Below are 18,865 nucleotides of genomic sequence, written 5' to 3' on the forward strand. Positions count from 1 at the left end.
TACATAGTAACGGTGTGAGAGACCCTTAACAATAACATTCAAGTTAGTGTCAAGTAATTGACGTCACATGTCATAATAAATAATACTAAGAAGTTATAAAAGCCGTACTACACTAATTGAGCCATTAAACGAATTTTTCAAATAACTCGATAACATTCAGAGTTAAAACACTAGTTTCTTAGAGACATTTTCCTTATATTGTAATACCTAAAGAACCTTCCCTTAAAGTAAACGGGATTCAATAAAAACACGGTGTATGAGTCGATGTGTGTGAATAGGCTACTTTTCTTTCTAGGCAAATCAGCTTCTTTTTACGAGCTGTCAAAACTCTAAAAACGAGTCGAGTGACGTCACAGTCATTTTTATATCTTTCTACCACTAACTACTGGCCATGTTTTTCTTCTGTCCGACTAAAATGTTAACAGAATGGTGGCCGCTCACAGATGTAAGAAGCGCTTGGCATCCGTTAGCTCGTTGGGTAGACGACATCCGGAAATTGCGGGTCACAACTGGATGAGACTAGCTCAGGACCGGGAGAAGTGGCGTACTAGAAGAGAGGCCTATGCTCAGCAATGGGCGATAAAAAGCTGATATGATGATGATGATGATGTTTTTCTTATAATTAATTCGTCGAATAAGCTGAAAGAACTGTACTTACCTTCATGAGCAGCTTTACACGAATAAATTCCGCTAAGTTTTTCCGTTACATTCTTAATTATTTTGTTCAAATGGTAAACGCCATCGTTATATGCGTCCACGTCTAGATAGGTTTCTGAAAAAGTCGCAACTCTTAGATCCATACTAATATTATAAATGGGAAAGTGTGTGTGTCTGTTTGTTTGTCCGTCTTTCACGGCAAAACGGAGCGACGAATTTTCGTGATTTTTAAGTGGAGATACTTGAAGGGACGGAGAGTGACATAGGCTACTTTTAGTCTCTTTTTAACGCGAGTGAAGCCGCGGGCAAAAGCTAGTATTACATAAATTACTCATTAACTACAAGAAATACTCAAGTACGAAAGGCTTTATGAATTTTGCAAATTCCAAAGACTTCGAAGGTCGGAAAAAATATGCGCTTATAAGTATGTATATAAAATATTATTATCTTACCATTTTTAGAATCGACTCCAGTGAACGTGAGCTGATACGTAGACAAAGCAATCTCGGATACCACAGAGCAGTATATTGCCAGATCTGCCCCTGCCATCAACGTTTCCCTGTTCGCTGACATTGTTACTACTGGTGGTTCCGCTGAAAATATATATTTTTTTTATCCAAAGTGTTTTCAACAAGTTGACAACCGACATTCAATCCAGAGGTCGCGTGCGTGAGAGGAGGCCTGTACCCAGCAGTGGGACACATAATATAGGCTCAATTCGAAGCCGACAGAATGCCGTATACTTAGTGACCTTTTGACACTTTAATGAAATGTAGCTGGTGGCCTAGCGGTAAGAGCGTGCGACTTTCGAACCGGAGGTCACGGGTTCGAACCCCGGCTCGTACCAATGAGTTTTTCGGAACTTATGTGCGAAATGTCATTTGATATTTGCCAGTCGCTTTCCGGTGAAGGAAAACATCGTGAGGAAACCGGACTAATTCCAATAAGGCCCAGTTACCCTTCGGGTTGGAAGGTCAGATGGCAGTCGCTTTCGTAAAAACTAGTGACTACGCCAAATCTTGGGATTAGTTGTCAAAGCGGACCCCAGACTCCCATGAGCCGTGGCAAATGCCGGGATGACGCAAGGAGGATGATGATGAATGAAATGTAAGGGGTATACCGAGCACATGCTGCCCTTGCCCGCATCATGGGACGCACACAGAGGCAGCACCCGCCAGGGTGTAAGGACTATAAGAGAGTTAATGGAATCTAAAATGAACTGGGCTATTGAATGAAATTGATAGTCTAAATACTGGACTATGGGATAAAAAACTGGACGCCTGCCTAATAAATCGGTATTATTTTTTATTTCCGGCAGACGGTTACTTGCCCCCACAAGATGGGACCCCACAACAAGCGACATCTAAGATGGCTCAAGAGCGACACCGGTGTGAGAGGCTCAATTATAATTATTGAGGACGAGTTTTTGTAAGAAATAGCAGTTACCAATTAGTTCCAGTTGAGTAGTGACTTGCTTGACTCCCGCCACGTTTCTGGCTGTGCACACATACGTGCCCACATTTGCCTCCGACATGTTCCTTATTACGTACTCAACCGATGTACTCTGTCTGAAATACAAGATAAATCCTGATATATGTAATAGTATAGATGAATTGTAAATATTGTAATAGAATGAATTGTAAATATGCTAGTTTCCTACTAGTCAAATCAGCTTCTTTTTAAGAACTGTCAAAACGATTTGCTAATATGGAATTACTAAGAAATATTGAGGAGTGACGTCACGGTCAATTCATTTACTTCATCTAGTCTTTCATTTATTAAATAGAAATTATGTTTAAACATAACTACTGTCCATATTTTTCTTCTAATTATGTGGTGCTTTATTTATTTATTTAAACTTTATTGCACAATTAAAAAGTACAAATGGCGGACTTAATGCTAGCAGGCATTCTCTACTGCAGTCAACCATGGGCTTGAAACCGAGAGAAATCGTGTTGGTGTGTAGGGTCATAAATCAGTTACCTAGTTATAAATAACATTTAGGAATTATATATGCATATGGTGTTTACCTAAATTTTACCTTAACTAGTTATATCTGGTGTACATATACAATAAATATAAAATAATAAAATAAATATAATAAATATACATAAAATACATTATATTTTTTCTTCTAATTATGTGGTGCTTTATTTCTTGCATTGCATAACATATTTTATTTGAAGTATCAGGAAAGTATATAGCCTATTGCACCTTTTATAAAGTTGAAATAAATGTCATATACAAAGAAAAAGTGACTAAGGCCTCCAAGTGTCCCGAGCTGGAATCGAACCAGTGTCCTCCGTTTACCGGACAGATGCCTAAACCGCTCGGCCATCGGGTCACCAAGACAAGGGTCGAAAATTCCAAGAATAAGTGGCGCCCTCTAGTTTGACAGCAGAAAATTTGAATTTGTATTTGAATCTAGTTGCGATAGTAAAGGCTTGGACTGATCAACATCACATAGTAAAAATCTACGACCCTTTCTACATAATAAGTCAATAACAATTATTAATTTTTTAGCAATCACGTTTCTCATCTTGTGCAATTGACCTTAAATTTAACTTATTGAAACCGTTTCCATTAGTTTTATTTTACAATACTGTATCGCTGGAACTTACAAGCTAGAAATCTGCGGTTGAATTTTCGTGCCATCTTTCATCCAAAAAGCGTTGACAGGCACCAAGCTCTCCACATGACAGTTTAGTGTTACTGTATCATGACGTGAAACACGTATCTGAAATATAATGTCACTTTATTTCAGTTTTTAGGTGACGATCGGCTAGTAATAATTGGAGAGTTCATTTTTGATGCAAATGTGATGTTTCGACGACCGGTCTGGCTCAGTCTGTAGTGACCCTGCCTGCTGAGCCGCAGTCCCAGGTTCGAATCCCGGTAAGGGTATTTATTTTTGTGTGATGAGCACAGATATTTGTTCCTGAGTCATGGATGTTTTCTATGTATATAAGTATGTATTTATCTATTTAAGTAAGTATATTGTCGCTTATTAGCACCCAAGCTTTGCTTAGTTTGGGGCTAAGTTGATCTGTGTAAGGTGTCCCCAATATTTATTATTATTTATTTATGTTGACTGTGTTGTGAAATGTTGAATGTTATAAACACTGATAATCTTCTATTTTAACCTCTCAGAAATATATAAAAAATAGATAACTATTTTTTATTTCTGAGAGGTTACTCGCTAATCCCAGTTTAAACATTTTACAATTTTGAGAACATTACCTTTTCAGGAGCGGTCAAATATGGAACATCTGAAAACAAAACAAAGATCAATGACACGTGTTGTTTAAGTATAAATAGAATAATCAAAAAATAATAGATAATTCACCCGGAGCCTTAGCTTGAATAGCCGTTGCGCCTACTCTACGTATTTCTTGTCCATCCTCGTCTATACCATTAATCTGAAAACAATGTGTATACATAGGTATTTAAAATGTTTAGAAGTATTATTATTAGCAGTGCTACACCTTACAAGTTACAATAGGCTTGTTTCCTATAAACTGAAATAGATACCATACACACATAAAGAAAAAGCGATCAAGCCCACTGGTGGCGAAGCCGGGAATCGAACCCGGGTCTCCAGCTAACGCGGCTGATGTGATAAACCGCTACACCACCTCGACCGCCGAAAAAAATATTTAATAAAATAATTTGATTTGTTACCTACATCGATAGTTTCCTATACTTAAAATAAAATATTTTATGCAGTGCACGAAATAAAGCACCACATAATTAGAAGAAAAATATGGATAGCAGTTATGTTTAAACATAATTTCTATTTAATAAGTCAAAGAGAAAGATATAAAGTAAATGAATTGACCGTGACGTCACTCCTCAGTATTTCATAGTAATCCCATATTAGCAAATCGTTTTGACAGTTCTTAAAAAGAAGCTGATTTGACTAGTAGGAAACTAGCCTATTGCACTTTTATATGGCATTTTTTTAACCAGGCGGATACTTACAGCAATATAGAACAATTCGTCAGGCGGAATAAACGCTTCGGCCAAATATATCTTATTTGCGGCGTCCACTTCTTTTAACGGAATCTCAAACAGTGTCTTTCCGTTTAGGCTGAGAATTTCCGCATGGGACACTCGAACCGACTTGTATATGTGCGTCAATGACAACATCATAAAATTATAAGCACCTGAAAACAAAAAGAGAGCTGGTGACTTCCTCGCGACACGTATCAGCATTTAAGATAGCTATTAGCACACAGCACACCTCGGACACTGGCGATCAAATATATGAAAGAAGTAAAGTAAAGTAAATATTTATTGCGAACCATGGTATGTACAATTGGTGTTGCAATATTTATAAAAAGATTCACATGGACCCCGGTGGGGTGTAGCAAAGTCCTTATAACTAGGATTTACATTACAATATAGAACTAGGTACCTACTGTAAAATAGGAATACTCATTGTACGGGAAAGGTAAGATTATGTTTTTCTGTCTTCCATAAATTCTTGTATCGAATAATAGCTCTTTTGGATTAGGTGAGTCTTTAGCTTAGTTACAAATGTGTTTATGTTATCTGTTTTTCTGAAATTTGTGGGTAGTTGGTTATAAATTTGTATCGCTTGGTAAAACGGGCCTTTTTTGTAGATGTCTAGACATCAAAACTATTGGTTCTGGAGGGACTATTTTATCTTTTCTTCGAATATTCTTACTGAATTCAAATTTATTCATATTTTTTCGGACAAAGGTGGCCATTTCTAGTATGTACAAAGATGGTAATGTTAGAATGCGTAGGTTGATAGAGGTTTGCAAGTGTCTCTCTGAAGCGCGTTCCTAGCACACAGTCTAAGCTCGTGTAGGTGAACGCGTACTATGCTTGTATGAGTGAAATATGACAGGTCATCTGTTCGCGTTTTTGATAGGCGGTAATTGTAAGGTGAGGGGGTGGGCGGCACTTTCAGCGGGGAGCGGGAGTGGCCATACTGTACGATAGTACTCTTTATTATACTGTGCTATTAGCTTAGTTTCAATGTGCAAAATACATGATGTTATTTTTTTTATAAATTAGAAAGGCAATGAGGAGTACGTCTACTATATCCTACCGACTGCGCCAGCACCATCACACAACACGGAATTTAGTATCTAGATATAACCATAGATTAAATATAAGAAGATCATACCATCCCATACATTAAAATGCGACCGCCTAAGAACGCATACCTACACCACACATAGATGGCGACACAAAAAATGCCTTGTTGTCATCGATTACTTGTAGATTGGTGTTAAGTGTCACTTTCGAGCAATCTATGTCAAAAGTGACACTTAACGCCATCTACAAGTATAATCGAAAGCTACAAGACATTTTTTTTGTAGCGCCATCTGTAGTGTAGTGTGTGCGCGTTCTTAGGCGGTCACATTTTAATGTATGGGATGGTATGATCTTCTTATATTTAATCTATGATATAACAGAAAGATATCGTCACTACTTTTAAAAAATCTCGTATCTCACGCTGTTCCTCAAAGTTAAAACGCAGTATATATGTAAAGAAATGAGATTTCTTTGAATGGTCTACAACTTATGACTCGGTCGGTAAAGTAGAAGTTCACATAGCAAGACAACAGATGGCGTGGCAAACTCCATAACTGTTCGGCGCGTAGGTGTCATCCATCTGTCATGGCGACTATGAGAGGTTATAAACCCGGAGAGTGAAAATCAAGAAACTAAATAATTTAAGGTGTAAAGTGGGAATCGACATGCCAATTAATAGACTTTGAATGTCGTTTCTTTGTTTTCAGGTATGTTTTTAGTGTGATCAATACTAAATAAGTTAAGTTTCAAATGTAAACATTTGGTTAAATAAAAATCTTTGTTTTCAGAGCAACACTTCGTTTATTTTTGGTTGATTCCTAACAACCCATGAGAATTGTCTTATAAAACGACATTCTTAGTAAAAACATAAACATGGAAAAATTGAGATTTACGTTCGCAGTATTAGCGACGGGGCCAGAAGGAAAAACAAATACAATCTGCACTTTGAGTAATTATGTTAACTAGAGAGGGCACCTCAACTTGATTTTGTGTAACAACACTTAGAGCTGATCAGCACAAACGCGCTTAGTCTGTTCCGAACGGCTGTGGTAGATTGACGTATCGCAATGAAAAATATTTCGTCTAAATAATGCCGTCATGTGTAGTGAGGTACTGTACAAACTGCTCAGGAAAATCTAACAAAAGCCAAGGAGTGACTTTTCATACGTAGGTTGGTTTACTGCATTTTTGTTTAAACACGCTTACTTTTTAAAAAATGTATCAATATAAACTCATGCCGAAGCGCCATGTTGCGGCGGCCATGTTTCGTTGAAACCAAAGAGTAAAAAATGCAACAAAAGCAGACGTGACAATATCGCAAGTTAGTTCGAGTTTCCTATCATACATTAAATTATATATATTTATCGACGCAAAAAAGGTTATTTAATTATTATTGTCAGAATTGCATAGTTTTCCGACATGTCTGTCTATAACAGATTCTCAATACGCGTGTCGAATTTCATGTGAGTATGTAAATGTAAGTGCAGTACCTAACCTGCCTGAATGAATTTGGGTAGGTAGACGGTCAAGCAAATTATGAGAGTATAAAAACGCGCGAAATTCAAATTTTCTATGGGACGATAAACCCGCGCCCATACATACATGGATGTAGATAAAGTTATGTGTGCGACTATACATAATTAGACATTAAAACACTCATGTTATCTTATTAACACAACAAAAACAACACTCATGTTTTAATGCCTACCATTATGCAAATGTCACATAAATAACTAATATCCAGTTGCGGCTACGTGTACACATGTACGCTCAGTCCGTATGCAGCTTTAAAAAATGTGGGCATTTAAAAAAATTGGGACTCACAGAGTTGTTAAAAAAAAGTTAAATCGCTGTCAGTTTTGCAACGATAATTAAGCATGGAATTTCAATGAAAACATCGTGAATTATACTAAGCTATAATCTAAATTCAGAACGTGAAAAAAGTTAAGTTTTAAATACAGATTTCAAGCTTGATTATCATTACAAAACTAACAGCGATTTATGTTTTTTGTTAACAACTCACGCTAATTGAGAGTCATAAATTAAAAAAATGCCCATGTAAACCCATGTCACTTCTATACTACGACTTCTAATCTATGCACTCTATGCAGGGCTCATCATCGCGACCGAAAGGTCGTAAGCGCCGAGTAAAATCGTAGCGCTTGCGACGTTACGGAAGCAGGCCATTGGTTCACACTCCGCCCCCTCGCCCCGCCTTCAGCTTACAGGCTGTGACACGTTCGTTGTTTGCTATAGCTCCTCTATACGAAGTAATAATTACTCAATGAATCTGCATAACCTCAATCGAAGTACCCGATGGTCGTGTTTTTGAAGTTCCTGATGATCTGAAACCTGCTAGTAAACACACTGGTATTACGACTACGGATGTATTCACGAAAGTCAAGAACTCATTAAAGAAAAGACATCAAACACGCAAATTATGGATCCCTTTAACGGAAGACTTGCGAAAGGCCTACTTGGACGAAGGTGAAAATGTTCAATTTGGTGATCAGTATTTAGACGAAATTGTAAGTGAAACAAAAAGCTCAGTTAGCAACAATAACAATACGGAACCTGTTAGTAAAAACTTGGGAAAAATTGCTGAACGGTTTTTACTGGAAAAATTTTCTGGAAAAACAACAAATGTTGAACAATGGATTAAGGAATTTGAGAATGAATGTAAAAGATTTGAAATGGTGCAGGATGTTAAAAAAATTGAGATGCTAAAGCATCTTATGGATAAACAGTGCTTAGATTGGTACAACAGCATGATAATAAAACATACCATAGATTCGGACTGGACAATTTGGAAAAGTAATCTGTGCGAGTCATATGGAAATAAAGGTTGGTCTCAGATTAAGTACGCATTCACATTTAAATACCAAGCGGGGTCCCTAATAGAATATGCCACCAAAAAGGAAAGGCTACTCCTAGAGGTAAATAAACAGACTGATTCGCAGACAATGATTCATCTCATTGTAATGGGTTTACCAGATTTCATAATGGACAAAATTGATAAAGGAAAAATAACATCCACCATGAGTCTTTACAATGAGCTTGGAAAGTATGAGCATACAATGAATAAAAAGACTTACTATAAAAAGAAAATAAACACGGACATAAAAACTGGAGCCGAGAAGATCAAACCCTGCAAAATATGCGAAAAATTAAACAAAGGTACCCGCTTTCATCCCGAAGAAAGATGCTGGTTTAAACAGACAGGAGAACATGAGAATAAGAAAAATTATAAAAATGTGAATAATGTCATGCTGGATGTTGAATTGAGTGACGAAGATCAAAAAAACGCGTGATTACACCATTGATTAAAGTCAAACTAATACTTAACGATAAATTAGAAGTATTGGGTATATATGACCCAGGCTCAAACGTCTCTCTAGTTAATTCAAAATTATTAAAACTGAAGAGGTCAGCAAAAAAACATTATGATAAAAATGCAAAATTAGTAACAATTAATGGTGTAAAAAGAGCAAAAGGTTTGACAAATTTAAAAATAAAAATAATGGAAATAGAAAAACATATGGATGTATACATTATAGATGGAAAGGAATTTAAATATGATTTCCTAATAGGACTAGACATAATCAAAGAGTTTAAGTTGACTCAAGATGAAAATTTGAAGATCAGTCAAAAACCAGAAAGACTATCAAGAGAAAAAGAAACACATAAAAATACTGCTTCCATAGAACTCAAGGACAAAATAAATTTACTTTCTGTAAATTTTAATGAACACATGAAAGAAGAATTCAACACAAATGTCAGCCACTTAAATGAAGAGCAAAGACAAGAAATAAATAAACTTATTGAAAAGTATAAATCAAGCTTTGCCAAAGATAAATACGATATAGGAACAGTAAGAGACTATGAGGCTCGAATAGATTTGCTAGTGGATAAATATTGTAGCAAGCGGCCTTACAAATGTTCTATGCAAGATAAGAAAGAAATTGAAGAACAAGTTGGGAAATTACTTCAGAAGAATCTCATAGAAGAGTCGTACAGTCCGTTTGCTGCACCAGTGACTCTAGTTTTTAAAAAGGAAGAAAATAGAAGATCCAGATTATGCATTGACTTCAGGGATCTAAATAAAATAGTAATTCCACAAGCCCAGCCATTCCCGTTGATTGAGGACTTAGTAATAAAGACAAGAAACTGCAAATTTTTCTCAACACTGGATATTAACTCTGCTTTTTGGTCTATTCCCCTACGGATTGAAGACAGAAAGAAGACTGGCTTTGTCACGCAAGAAGGCCATTATCAGTGGACCTGCTTACCATACGGATTAAAGACCTCATCTGCGATATTTCAACGAATATTAAGTAACATACTAAGAAAACACGGATTAACAGAATTTACCGTTAATTATATAGATGACATCTTAGTATTTTCAGATTCTTATACTGAACACATCAATCATCTAACGCAATTATTAGAGGCAATAAAAAAAGAAGGTTTCCGGCTAAAGTTCACTAAGTGTACATTCGCTTCAAGTTCAGTAAAATACCTTGGTCATGTAATACAGAATAACACGGTGCAACCAGTAGCAGATAACCTAATTTCAATAAGGGAATTTCCAACACCTAAAACACAAAAAAACATTAGACAGTTTTTAGGAAAAATTAATTTCTATCGAGAATACATACCAAACAGCTCCATTATTTTGGAACCGCTACATAAGCTACTAAGGAAAAATCAGAAGTTTGTTTGGACAGCGGACTGTCAAAAATCATTTGAAGAAGTGAAGAAATTAATGTGTACTCAACCGATCCTAGAAATTTTTGATAAAAATTTACCAATAAAAATATACACTGATGCTTCTATAGAGGGGATTGGAGCAGTCTTGAAACAAACACAGCCAAACGGAGAAGAAAAGCCGGTGGCTTATTTTTCAAAAAAATTGAACGAGGTTCAAAAAAGAAAAAAAGCGATATATTTGGAGTGCTTGGCCATTAAAGAAGCCATAAAATATTGGCAATATTGGTTATTAGACAAGTCATTCACAGTATATTCTGATCACAAGCCGTTAGAAAATTTAAATATAAAATCTAGACCTGATGAAGAACTCGGCGAATTAACCTATTATCTATCACAATACAATTTTTCAATAAAGTATGCACCAGGAAAGAATAACTTAGAGGCCGACTGCTTAAGCAGGAACCCAGTATTGGAATCCAATTCATATACAGAAGACCAGTTGAAAATAGTAAACTTAATAAATGTACAGGAAATACTCAGACCAAGAAAAAAACAAGGACATTAAAAATGATAAAAATAATTTGATACATAGACACAATGTATATTATAAAAAATTAAAAAAAAGAGAAAAAATAGTATTGACTGAAGAATTTAGCATAAAACTAATTAAAAAAGTACATGAAAATATGTGTCACATAGGTATGAAACAATTACAAATAAAAATTGGAAAACAATATACAGCAAAGAATATGACAAAAAATATCATGAATATATGTAAAAATTGCGAGGTCTGTATAAAAAACAAAAGTAGAGGACAGATAAAATATGGCTTGATGTCGCATTTAGGACCTGCTACTAAGCCTTTTGAAATCGTTTCCATAGATACCATTGGTGGATTCGGTGGTTCGCGTTCTACAAAAAAATACCTTCACCTTCTAGTGGATCACTTTACGCGATACGCATATATAGTGACCTCGAAGACCCAGAATGCAAAGGATTTCATAAAACTAATGAACAATGTAATAAAAGATTATAAAATTGACATGGTTTTATCAGACCAATATCCGGGGATAAATTCCAAGGAGTTCAAAGATTTTTTAAACGAAAGATCAATACAGCTGATTTTCACAGCAGTAAATGCGCCATTCTCTAACGGTTTGAATGAGCGTTTAAATCAAACTCTAGTAAATAAAATAAGATGTGTAATGAACCAGAAAGAGAATACGAGTGCTTGGACGACAATTGCTCATGATTGTGTTAACAAATATAACAATACTGAACACACAGTTACTGGTTTCACACCAAGATACCTTCTGGAAGGCTCAGATGATTCATTGCTACCAGACGAATTAAAATTAGACAAAACGGTAGATGACTGGATTGAAGATAAAAAACTTGCATTCGAAAATTCAATTAAATCTCATACTTATAATAAAATGATGAACGACAAGACTAGAACATACCATAAATTTAATACAGGTGATATGGTTTATGTAGAAAACGGACATAAATTAAACAGAAAAAAACTAGATGAATTAAAGATTGGACCTTTTGAAATCAAAGAAAAAATTTCAAATTCCATATATAGAGTTAATACAGGCCACAAGAAGTTGGAATCAAACCTATTTCATATAACAAAACTCATTCCAGCACCAGCATAAGTAAAAAGATACAGACAACTGTTATAGCATCTATGAAAATTTTCTGGAGTGAGAAAATTTTCTTCCCGTGGAGGGGAGATGTAAAGAAATGAGATTTCTTTGAATGGTCTACAACTTATGACTCGGTCGGTAAAGTAGAAGTTCACATAGCAAGACAACAGATGGCGTGGCAAACTCCATAACTGTTCGGCGCGTAGGTGTCATCCATCTGTCATGGCGACTATGAGAGGTTATAAACCCGGAGAGTGAAAATCAAGAAACTAAATAATTTAAGGTGTAAAGTGGGAATCGACATGCCAATTAATAGACTTTGAATGTCGTTTCTTTGTTTTCAGGTATGTTTTTAGTGTGATCAATACTAAATAAGTTAAGTTTCAAATGTAAACATTTGGTTAAATAAAAATCTTTGTTTTCAGAGCAACACTTCGTTTATTTTTGGTTGATTCCTAACAACCCATGAGAATTGTCTTATATATATATATATATATAACATACTACAATTTTCTTTTCATTGACGGACGAAAATACACGTTTTTTTTAAAGTAGTGACGATATGAATATTGTCAAGAGGTCGCTGTTATTTTGATGTATGAGGTGACAGTTCAATATACCTAGCCTACCTATGAAGAAAATAGTTATACATACATACATACAATCACGCCTGTGTCCCATGAAGGGGTAGGCAGAGCACATGAAACTACTCAGGTTTCAGTGCCACTCTTGGCAAATAAGGGGTTGAAAGAAAACGAAACTGTGACATTGCAGTAAAAGGTTGCCAGCCTCTCGCCTACGCCACAATTTAACCCAAACAATAACAATTTAACACAATTTAAAATCATAAACTAGAACGTTCCTTTGCTAATCCGCGATTTGATAACGTGCAAGTCAATCAGTGCTAACCTGTTGTATGCAATTAATTTTCCCACCCTCCCACCGCAAAAATAAATACGCAAATAAATACAACAACCCACCACCAAAAATACAAAACTCGACACGTGTTTCGCCTCTCTACGAGGCATCCTCAGGAGCTGATGTTGACGGTCCGAAGTTCCGCAACTGACTGATCGTCTCCAGAATGGTCGGCCATATTTATACTTTGTCCACCCCCCCTACCAAGCAAGTTAGATGGAAAAATTCGTAATAACGGCGATGACGCAAAATTCAACTGCTCATTAAGGATCAACCCCCTATTGTTGTACCTAATTATTTCCAACTCCCAAACGCAGCCCTTTCTCACATACATGTAATACATCAAAAGAATGATTATCTGATACAGTATGGCCACTCTCTATCAAATGTTTTGCAAAATTGGATCTTTCTGGAATTTAAAATAGTTATAATATAATGAAATATCGCAACATGGCGCGTAGTCATAAATTTCTGGTCATGCTTTAACTATTTCCTATCACCTATGGGTATTTTTACTGCCCTAAGCTGCTATTAAGTTTCATTTACTAAATACGTCGATGTAAACATCAGGGATGTAACGGAGTTCTGCTTCTGCTTCCGTTACTGCGGAACTTCCGTTTTGTTTTACACATCCGCTTCTGTTCCGGTTCTGTTATTTTTCAAACGGAAGTTATAACGGATGTCGGAACCTAGCGCGACGGTGGGACATGAGCGGCGTACATCAAAGACCAACAGGTCTATACCTATCATTCGCTCATCTCTCCGCTTGCCACGTGCTGCGATACTAAACATTAATCGCTTCATTCCATTGCGCGCCAATATTTGTCCTGTCCACCTAGTTAGTAGCGAGTGAACAACTATTCAGTGGTGCAGGGCTTATCTACGATCCCCTTAGAAGCTCCCCTTAGATTTGTTTATTAAATACAGTTTACTTCTTTTACAATCACTCCATTTAATTTAAAAATTTAATTGTGTGCTAACAATTACACATATAATTTTTACTGGTTAGTTTTGGATTGTATTATATATACTACCTACGAGGAAGTTTTCTTTTCGTTTCTAAAACCTTTTACGGCATAATAAAGGTTTAAAAGGATTCTTATGTGATTTTTAGTGATTACCTAAACAACAAACAATCTTAAAGTTCAAGGTGATTTAAATTTTTGGATTGTAATGAATGATATACTTAAGATAAAATATCAGGTTACTTTTCTTTTCGTTTTTAAAACCTAAGTGGGCCTAAAGGCTGATTACAAACTGCTGATTACAGGCTGAACAGTAAACACCTAAAAGTTCTAGGTAATTTAATTAGTTTTGGTTTATGTTATACCTATGTGGTATTTTTTCATTTCGTTTTTAACATCTATAACTTCCGCTTCTGGTTCCGGTTCCGCTTCTGCTTCCGTTAAACTAAATTCAAAACTTCCGCTTCCGCTTCCGGTTCCGTTAAAACCACATCCGTTACATCCCTGGTAAACATCACGTCACACCTCTGACACTGGCGATCAAATATATGAACGAGGCGCGTTCCTAGCACACATTCTAAGCTCGTGTAGGTGAACGTACCATGCTTGTGTGAGTGAGATATGACAGGTCGACTGTTCGCGTTTTTGACAGGCGGTAACTGTGAGGTAACCGAGAGGGGGTGGGCGGCACTTTCAGCGGGGAGCGGGAGTGGCCATACTGTACGATAGTACTCTTTATTATACTGTGGTCACGTTCTCCTATTACATTTCACCACACTGCTGGTTGCTAAATCAGTGCAGAGTTAGATAAATCTGATTCTATATTCATACCTTGTAAATATCAAGTGACATTTCGCACATAAGTTCCGAAAAACTCATTGGTACGAGTCGAGGTTCGAACCCGCGACCGGATTGAAAGTCGCACGCTCTTACCGCTAGGCCACCAGCGCTATCAGCCCAGCGGCAGCTATCAAGCGCGGATCCAGCTTTGTGCCTAGGGGGGGGGTGGGTTACGTGGTAAAGGCCCAGGCCCCAGGGGGGGGTCTCATGATCCGCGCATGGCAGCTATTAGTGCAGCCTACTCTATCTCACTTAATACTAATTGTGTCACCTTGTAGTGGCCTGTAACTAGTTTCCACGGGTGACCCCGGCCGCTGCACAGAGAACCCATGGTGGAAGGTCAGGTTCGAGAGCCCCACTACCTTAACCGAGTGCTCCGCTTCGCTGCCCACAGTTATGGACCAGTTCCCTGGCTCTGGCTGGAGGACTTTTACTACCTGAAAGTGAAACATTCGTGTAAGGCCGATATTACACTATCATAGAAATATGATCATAGGCAACATGTTGTCCTTTTTCTTCAGGTTGGAGAAAAAGGGAGGCATAGAGACCTAAGATCATATTATATATGACAGTGTACTTTCGGTCTAAGTAACTTTTAACGAGAAATGCGCAAAATTAATTGCATATAGTTCAAATTTCAAAGACCAGTTTGCTCAACTTATCGGGTTTCACCAGTAAACCCGCTAAATAGTGTGAAAAGGATGGCCTGACGTGATAGGCTTTATCACACAACCATGCTTGCTCGCCTGGAGTCGCAGGCGTTCATAGGCAACGGGCACTGCTTACCCTATGATTGTTTGCCATTTACGTATTATAAAAAAAATAAAAAATAACTTTGTACAAATAAAGGACAGATTTCACATTCATAAAACCAACATTAGTCTTTTCTTTACCCACGGTTAGTTCCACTATACCAAATGATACTGATCATATACGTTTCAAACCGACAACGAGATCGGACGTGACAAATATTTAATTTTAATTTTATTGTCACTTACAAAAATCGCGAACACAGACAATTAAACGGAGTGCACAATATTAACTAGGTCAAACGTTTGATTCTTTCTTTTATGTAGAAGAATGTTAAAATGAAAATGGGAGACGACAACCCTTTCAATCGGAGTGGACTAACGCCGCGAAGCCCAACAAAACCACAACCAGCTGAACCTGCCATCGAAGAAGAAATGGAGCAAGATGTTGGCCCCCCGAAGATGATTCCTACCGTGGATATCCATGGGTGGATTAAAAACATAGAGCATGCCCTACAAACGATCTCCACTCTAGCATCAAACTCGACCGGCAAGATAAACGCTGAGCAAAGGACCAAAATTCAGGACATGTGTAGACAAGTTACTCACTACGCCGCGGCTATGGCAGTGGAATACCAAGGCCTGAAAGGCAACGCTCGTCTCTCTTACCACGCCCATCAAGCCCAAAAAGAAACAAGAGAACTCTCAAAACAATTCCAGGAACTCAAAAAGAGCATTGAGGAATCCTCGAAATCCACCCCAGTACCTGTTACCTTTGCCGATGCCCTCAAAAATAATGATAAAAGGTATGTCCAGCCCACAAATATTAGCTCGGTAACAATTTTTCCTACGGATAAACTAAAATCTAGCGAGGAAACGAAAACACTGGTACAGAAAATAATTCGGCCGGAAGAGCTCAACTTGCACGTACGAGGTCTAAGAAAAATCAAGAATGGTGGTATAATAATAAGCACCGAATCGAAGGAGGACATCGCCAAGCTTAAATCTGTGCAGTTAACCTCCTCTGGTCTCATTGTGGACGAAGCGCAAAAACGGAAGCCCAGAATCGTGATTGTCGGAGTCCCCTCAAGCATGGAAGAGACAGAATTTTTTAAATGCCTCTATCATCAAAATATATCCGATAAAAGCAACTGGACACTAGAAACATTTTTGGCCTCGTCTAAACTTAGCCACAAATCTGGGAGAAAAGATGCCGACACCTGCAATTACATTATAGAAGTCCCTGCAATTATACGGAAAGCCCTAATTAAAAACAACCGGGTATTTGTAAACTGGTCCTCTTGCCCAGTTCGAGATTTTACCTTAGTCACTCTCTGTTTCCGTTGCCAAGGTTACGGACATGCCGCTAAAACTTGCCGAGCAGTATCCAACACATGCGGACATTGTGGCATATAGGACACGACAGAAAAGAGTGCCCCAACAAAGACGAGCCCCCGAAATGTGCAACATGTATGCAGTACAAAAAGCCCTGTGACCACCGAACTGGCGATGCTGAGTGCCCAGCAAGAAAACTTGCCGAAAAAAGGTTTGTTGATTCAATAGATTATGAAGGCGCCTAAGAGCGTCACTACGAGTGTAATATTATTGCATTCTATTTTATACTTTCTCTTAGATAAGTAATAACCTAGTATTTTTCCTAAATTAATGACCAATAGTGTATTAGCTGATTTAGATAGCCTCTCTGTGTCGGAGTGCATAACATGCGATATAGAAGATTGTAAACAATATATTCTCGCCCACCCTAATCCTCTGACTATATTAACCCAAAATATACGCAGTATTTATAAAAACTTCGATAACTTCAACGTATTTCAACATAGGCTTGGCCACGAAAGTGATATAATCATTTTGACAGAATGTTGGTTAGCAAATCAGAATAATCTACCGAATATGCCAGGATATAGTACCACAGTAAGACAAATTGCAACCAAAACAACGGAGTAGTAGTATATATCAAGACCAACTTAAATATATCAGTTGAAGAACCTGATATCTCAGACTGTAGTCGTCTAACAATTAAAATCGGCACAGATCTTGCCATAATTGCCTTATACAGACCACCTTCTTTTAGAAATACAAATAGCTTTATCGAGTCCCTCGATGTCTATTTGGGATCCCTAAAATCTTTTAAAACTACTGCACTAATAGGGGACATAAACATTAATATTCTACCGGAGAATAGCGACCCCATGTCGCAAAACTATTTGAATCTATGTTCATTTCATGGAATGCTTCCCGCCCACATGCTTCCAACACACAAAAGCGGCTCTTGTTTGGACCATATCATGCTTAAAACAGTTTACCCCGCTCTTACAATCGTTACCAATTCTACAGTTACCGACCATAATGCTGCACTTCTGACCCTCTTTCGTAAAACACATAAAAATACGAGTAAGCAACTTTTTGCGTCTAGATTAAATAAAAACAAGCTAGAAAATGACTTACGTAACATTGACTTTGGCCCAGTTTATAATTCTACTGACGTAAATAGTAGCATGTCATACCTCATTAAAATGACACAACAAGCAATTTTGAACAACACAACAAAGATACGTATTAAAAATAACCTTTATAACATAAAACCATGGATAACACCAGGACTTGTGCGATGCATGAGACACAGAGACAAACTGCATTTAAAAGCCAAATCGAATCCACATAACTTAACAATACAGTTAACGTATAAAAGATATCGAAATTTCTGCAACGACATTCTAAAAAAGGTTAAAAACAGAGTTATGACCAGGCACAACTGCAGAAGGCGGGAACAAATAGTAAATTACTCTGGAAATGTATAAAAACCATAACATATACAAGCTCACAACGAGAGTCAACTTCAAATTTATTAAGTATATTACCATCGCAACTATCATCTGTTAATCACGTAAACAAGTATTTTGTAAATATCGGACAAGATCTAGCCAATAAAATCCAAAGCACTTCGCCTCAAATGCAACATGATCCAGCATGCTCAGATAACGATCAAAATCAAACAAAATCATTTGTACTACTAAATACGGACGAATTGGAAGTAGAAAGAATGATAATGAGCCTAAGAGACGACTCTGCAGTTGGCTGGGATGGCATTTCAAATAAATTTTTAAAGCAATATAAGCATTTACTGCTCCCTCACTTAACATACATTTTCCAAAGATGCCTCACCGAGGGGATCTTTCCCAAATGCCTAAAAAAATCTCTAATCATTCCAATTCACAAATCTGGCAACAAAGACCAAATATCCAATTACAGACCTATTTCTTTATTACCCTCAACATCTAAAATA

General features: G+C 37.1%; 2 protein-coding genes across 2 annotated transcripts in view; one reads left to right on the forward strand and one right to left on the reverse strand.

Annotated features, from left to right (window-relative positions):
* LOC125235795 overlaps positions 1-18,865 on the reverse strand; it is a 41,768-nt gene that overhangs the window by 449 nt on the left and 22,454 nt on the right. Inside the window, exons 15-22 of the mRNA XM_048142382.1 lie at positions 15,084-15,249; positions 4,639-4,823; positions 4,004-4,076; positions 3,898-3,926; positions 3,279-3,394; positions 2,104-2,225; positions 1,110-1,250; positions 659-772 (exon numbers count right to left, since the gene is read on the reverse strand). Of these exons, the coding sequence (XP_047998339.1) occupies positions 659-772; positions 1,110-1,250; positions 2,104-2,225; positions 3,279-3,394; positions 3,898-3,926; positions 4,004-4,076; positions 4,639-4,823; positions 15,084-15,249 (946 nt within the window). The remainder of the gene's footprint in view (positions 1-658; positions 773-1,109; positions 1,251-2,103; positions 2,226-3,278; positions 3,395-3,897; positions 3,927-4,003; positions 4,077-4,638; positions 4,824-15,083; positions 15,250-18,865) is intronic.
* LOC125235715 lies at positions 11,026-12,579 on the forward strand. The gene is made up of 2 exons (XM_048142286.1): positions 11,026-12,433; positions 12,515-12,579. Exon 1 carries the CDS (start codon positions 11,124-11,126, stop codon positions 12,096-12,098), a length of 975 nt encoding a protein of 324 aa, XP_047998243.1. The 5' UTR covers positions 11,026-11,123; the 3' UTR covers positions 12,099-12,433; positions 12,515-12,579.

This window comes from Leguminivora glycinivorella, chromosome 18 (assembly GCF_023078275.1).
Source record: "Leguminivora glycinivorella isolate SPB_JAAS2020 chromosome 18, LegGlyc_1.1, whole genome shotgun sequence".
Lineage (NCBI taxonomy): Eukaryota > Metazoa > Arthropoda > Insecta > Lepidoptera > Tortricidae > Leguminivora > Leguminivora glycinivorella.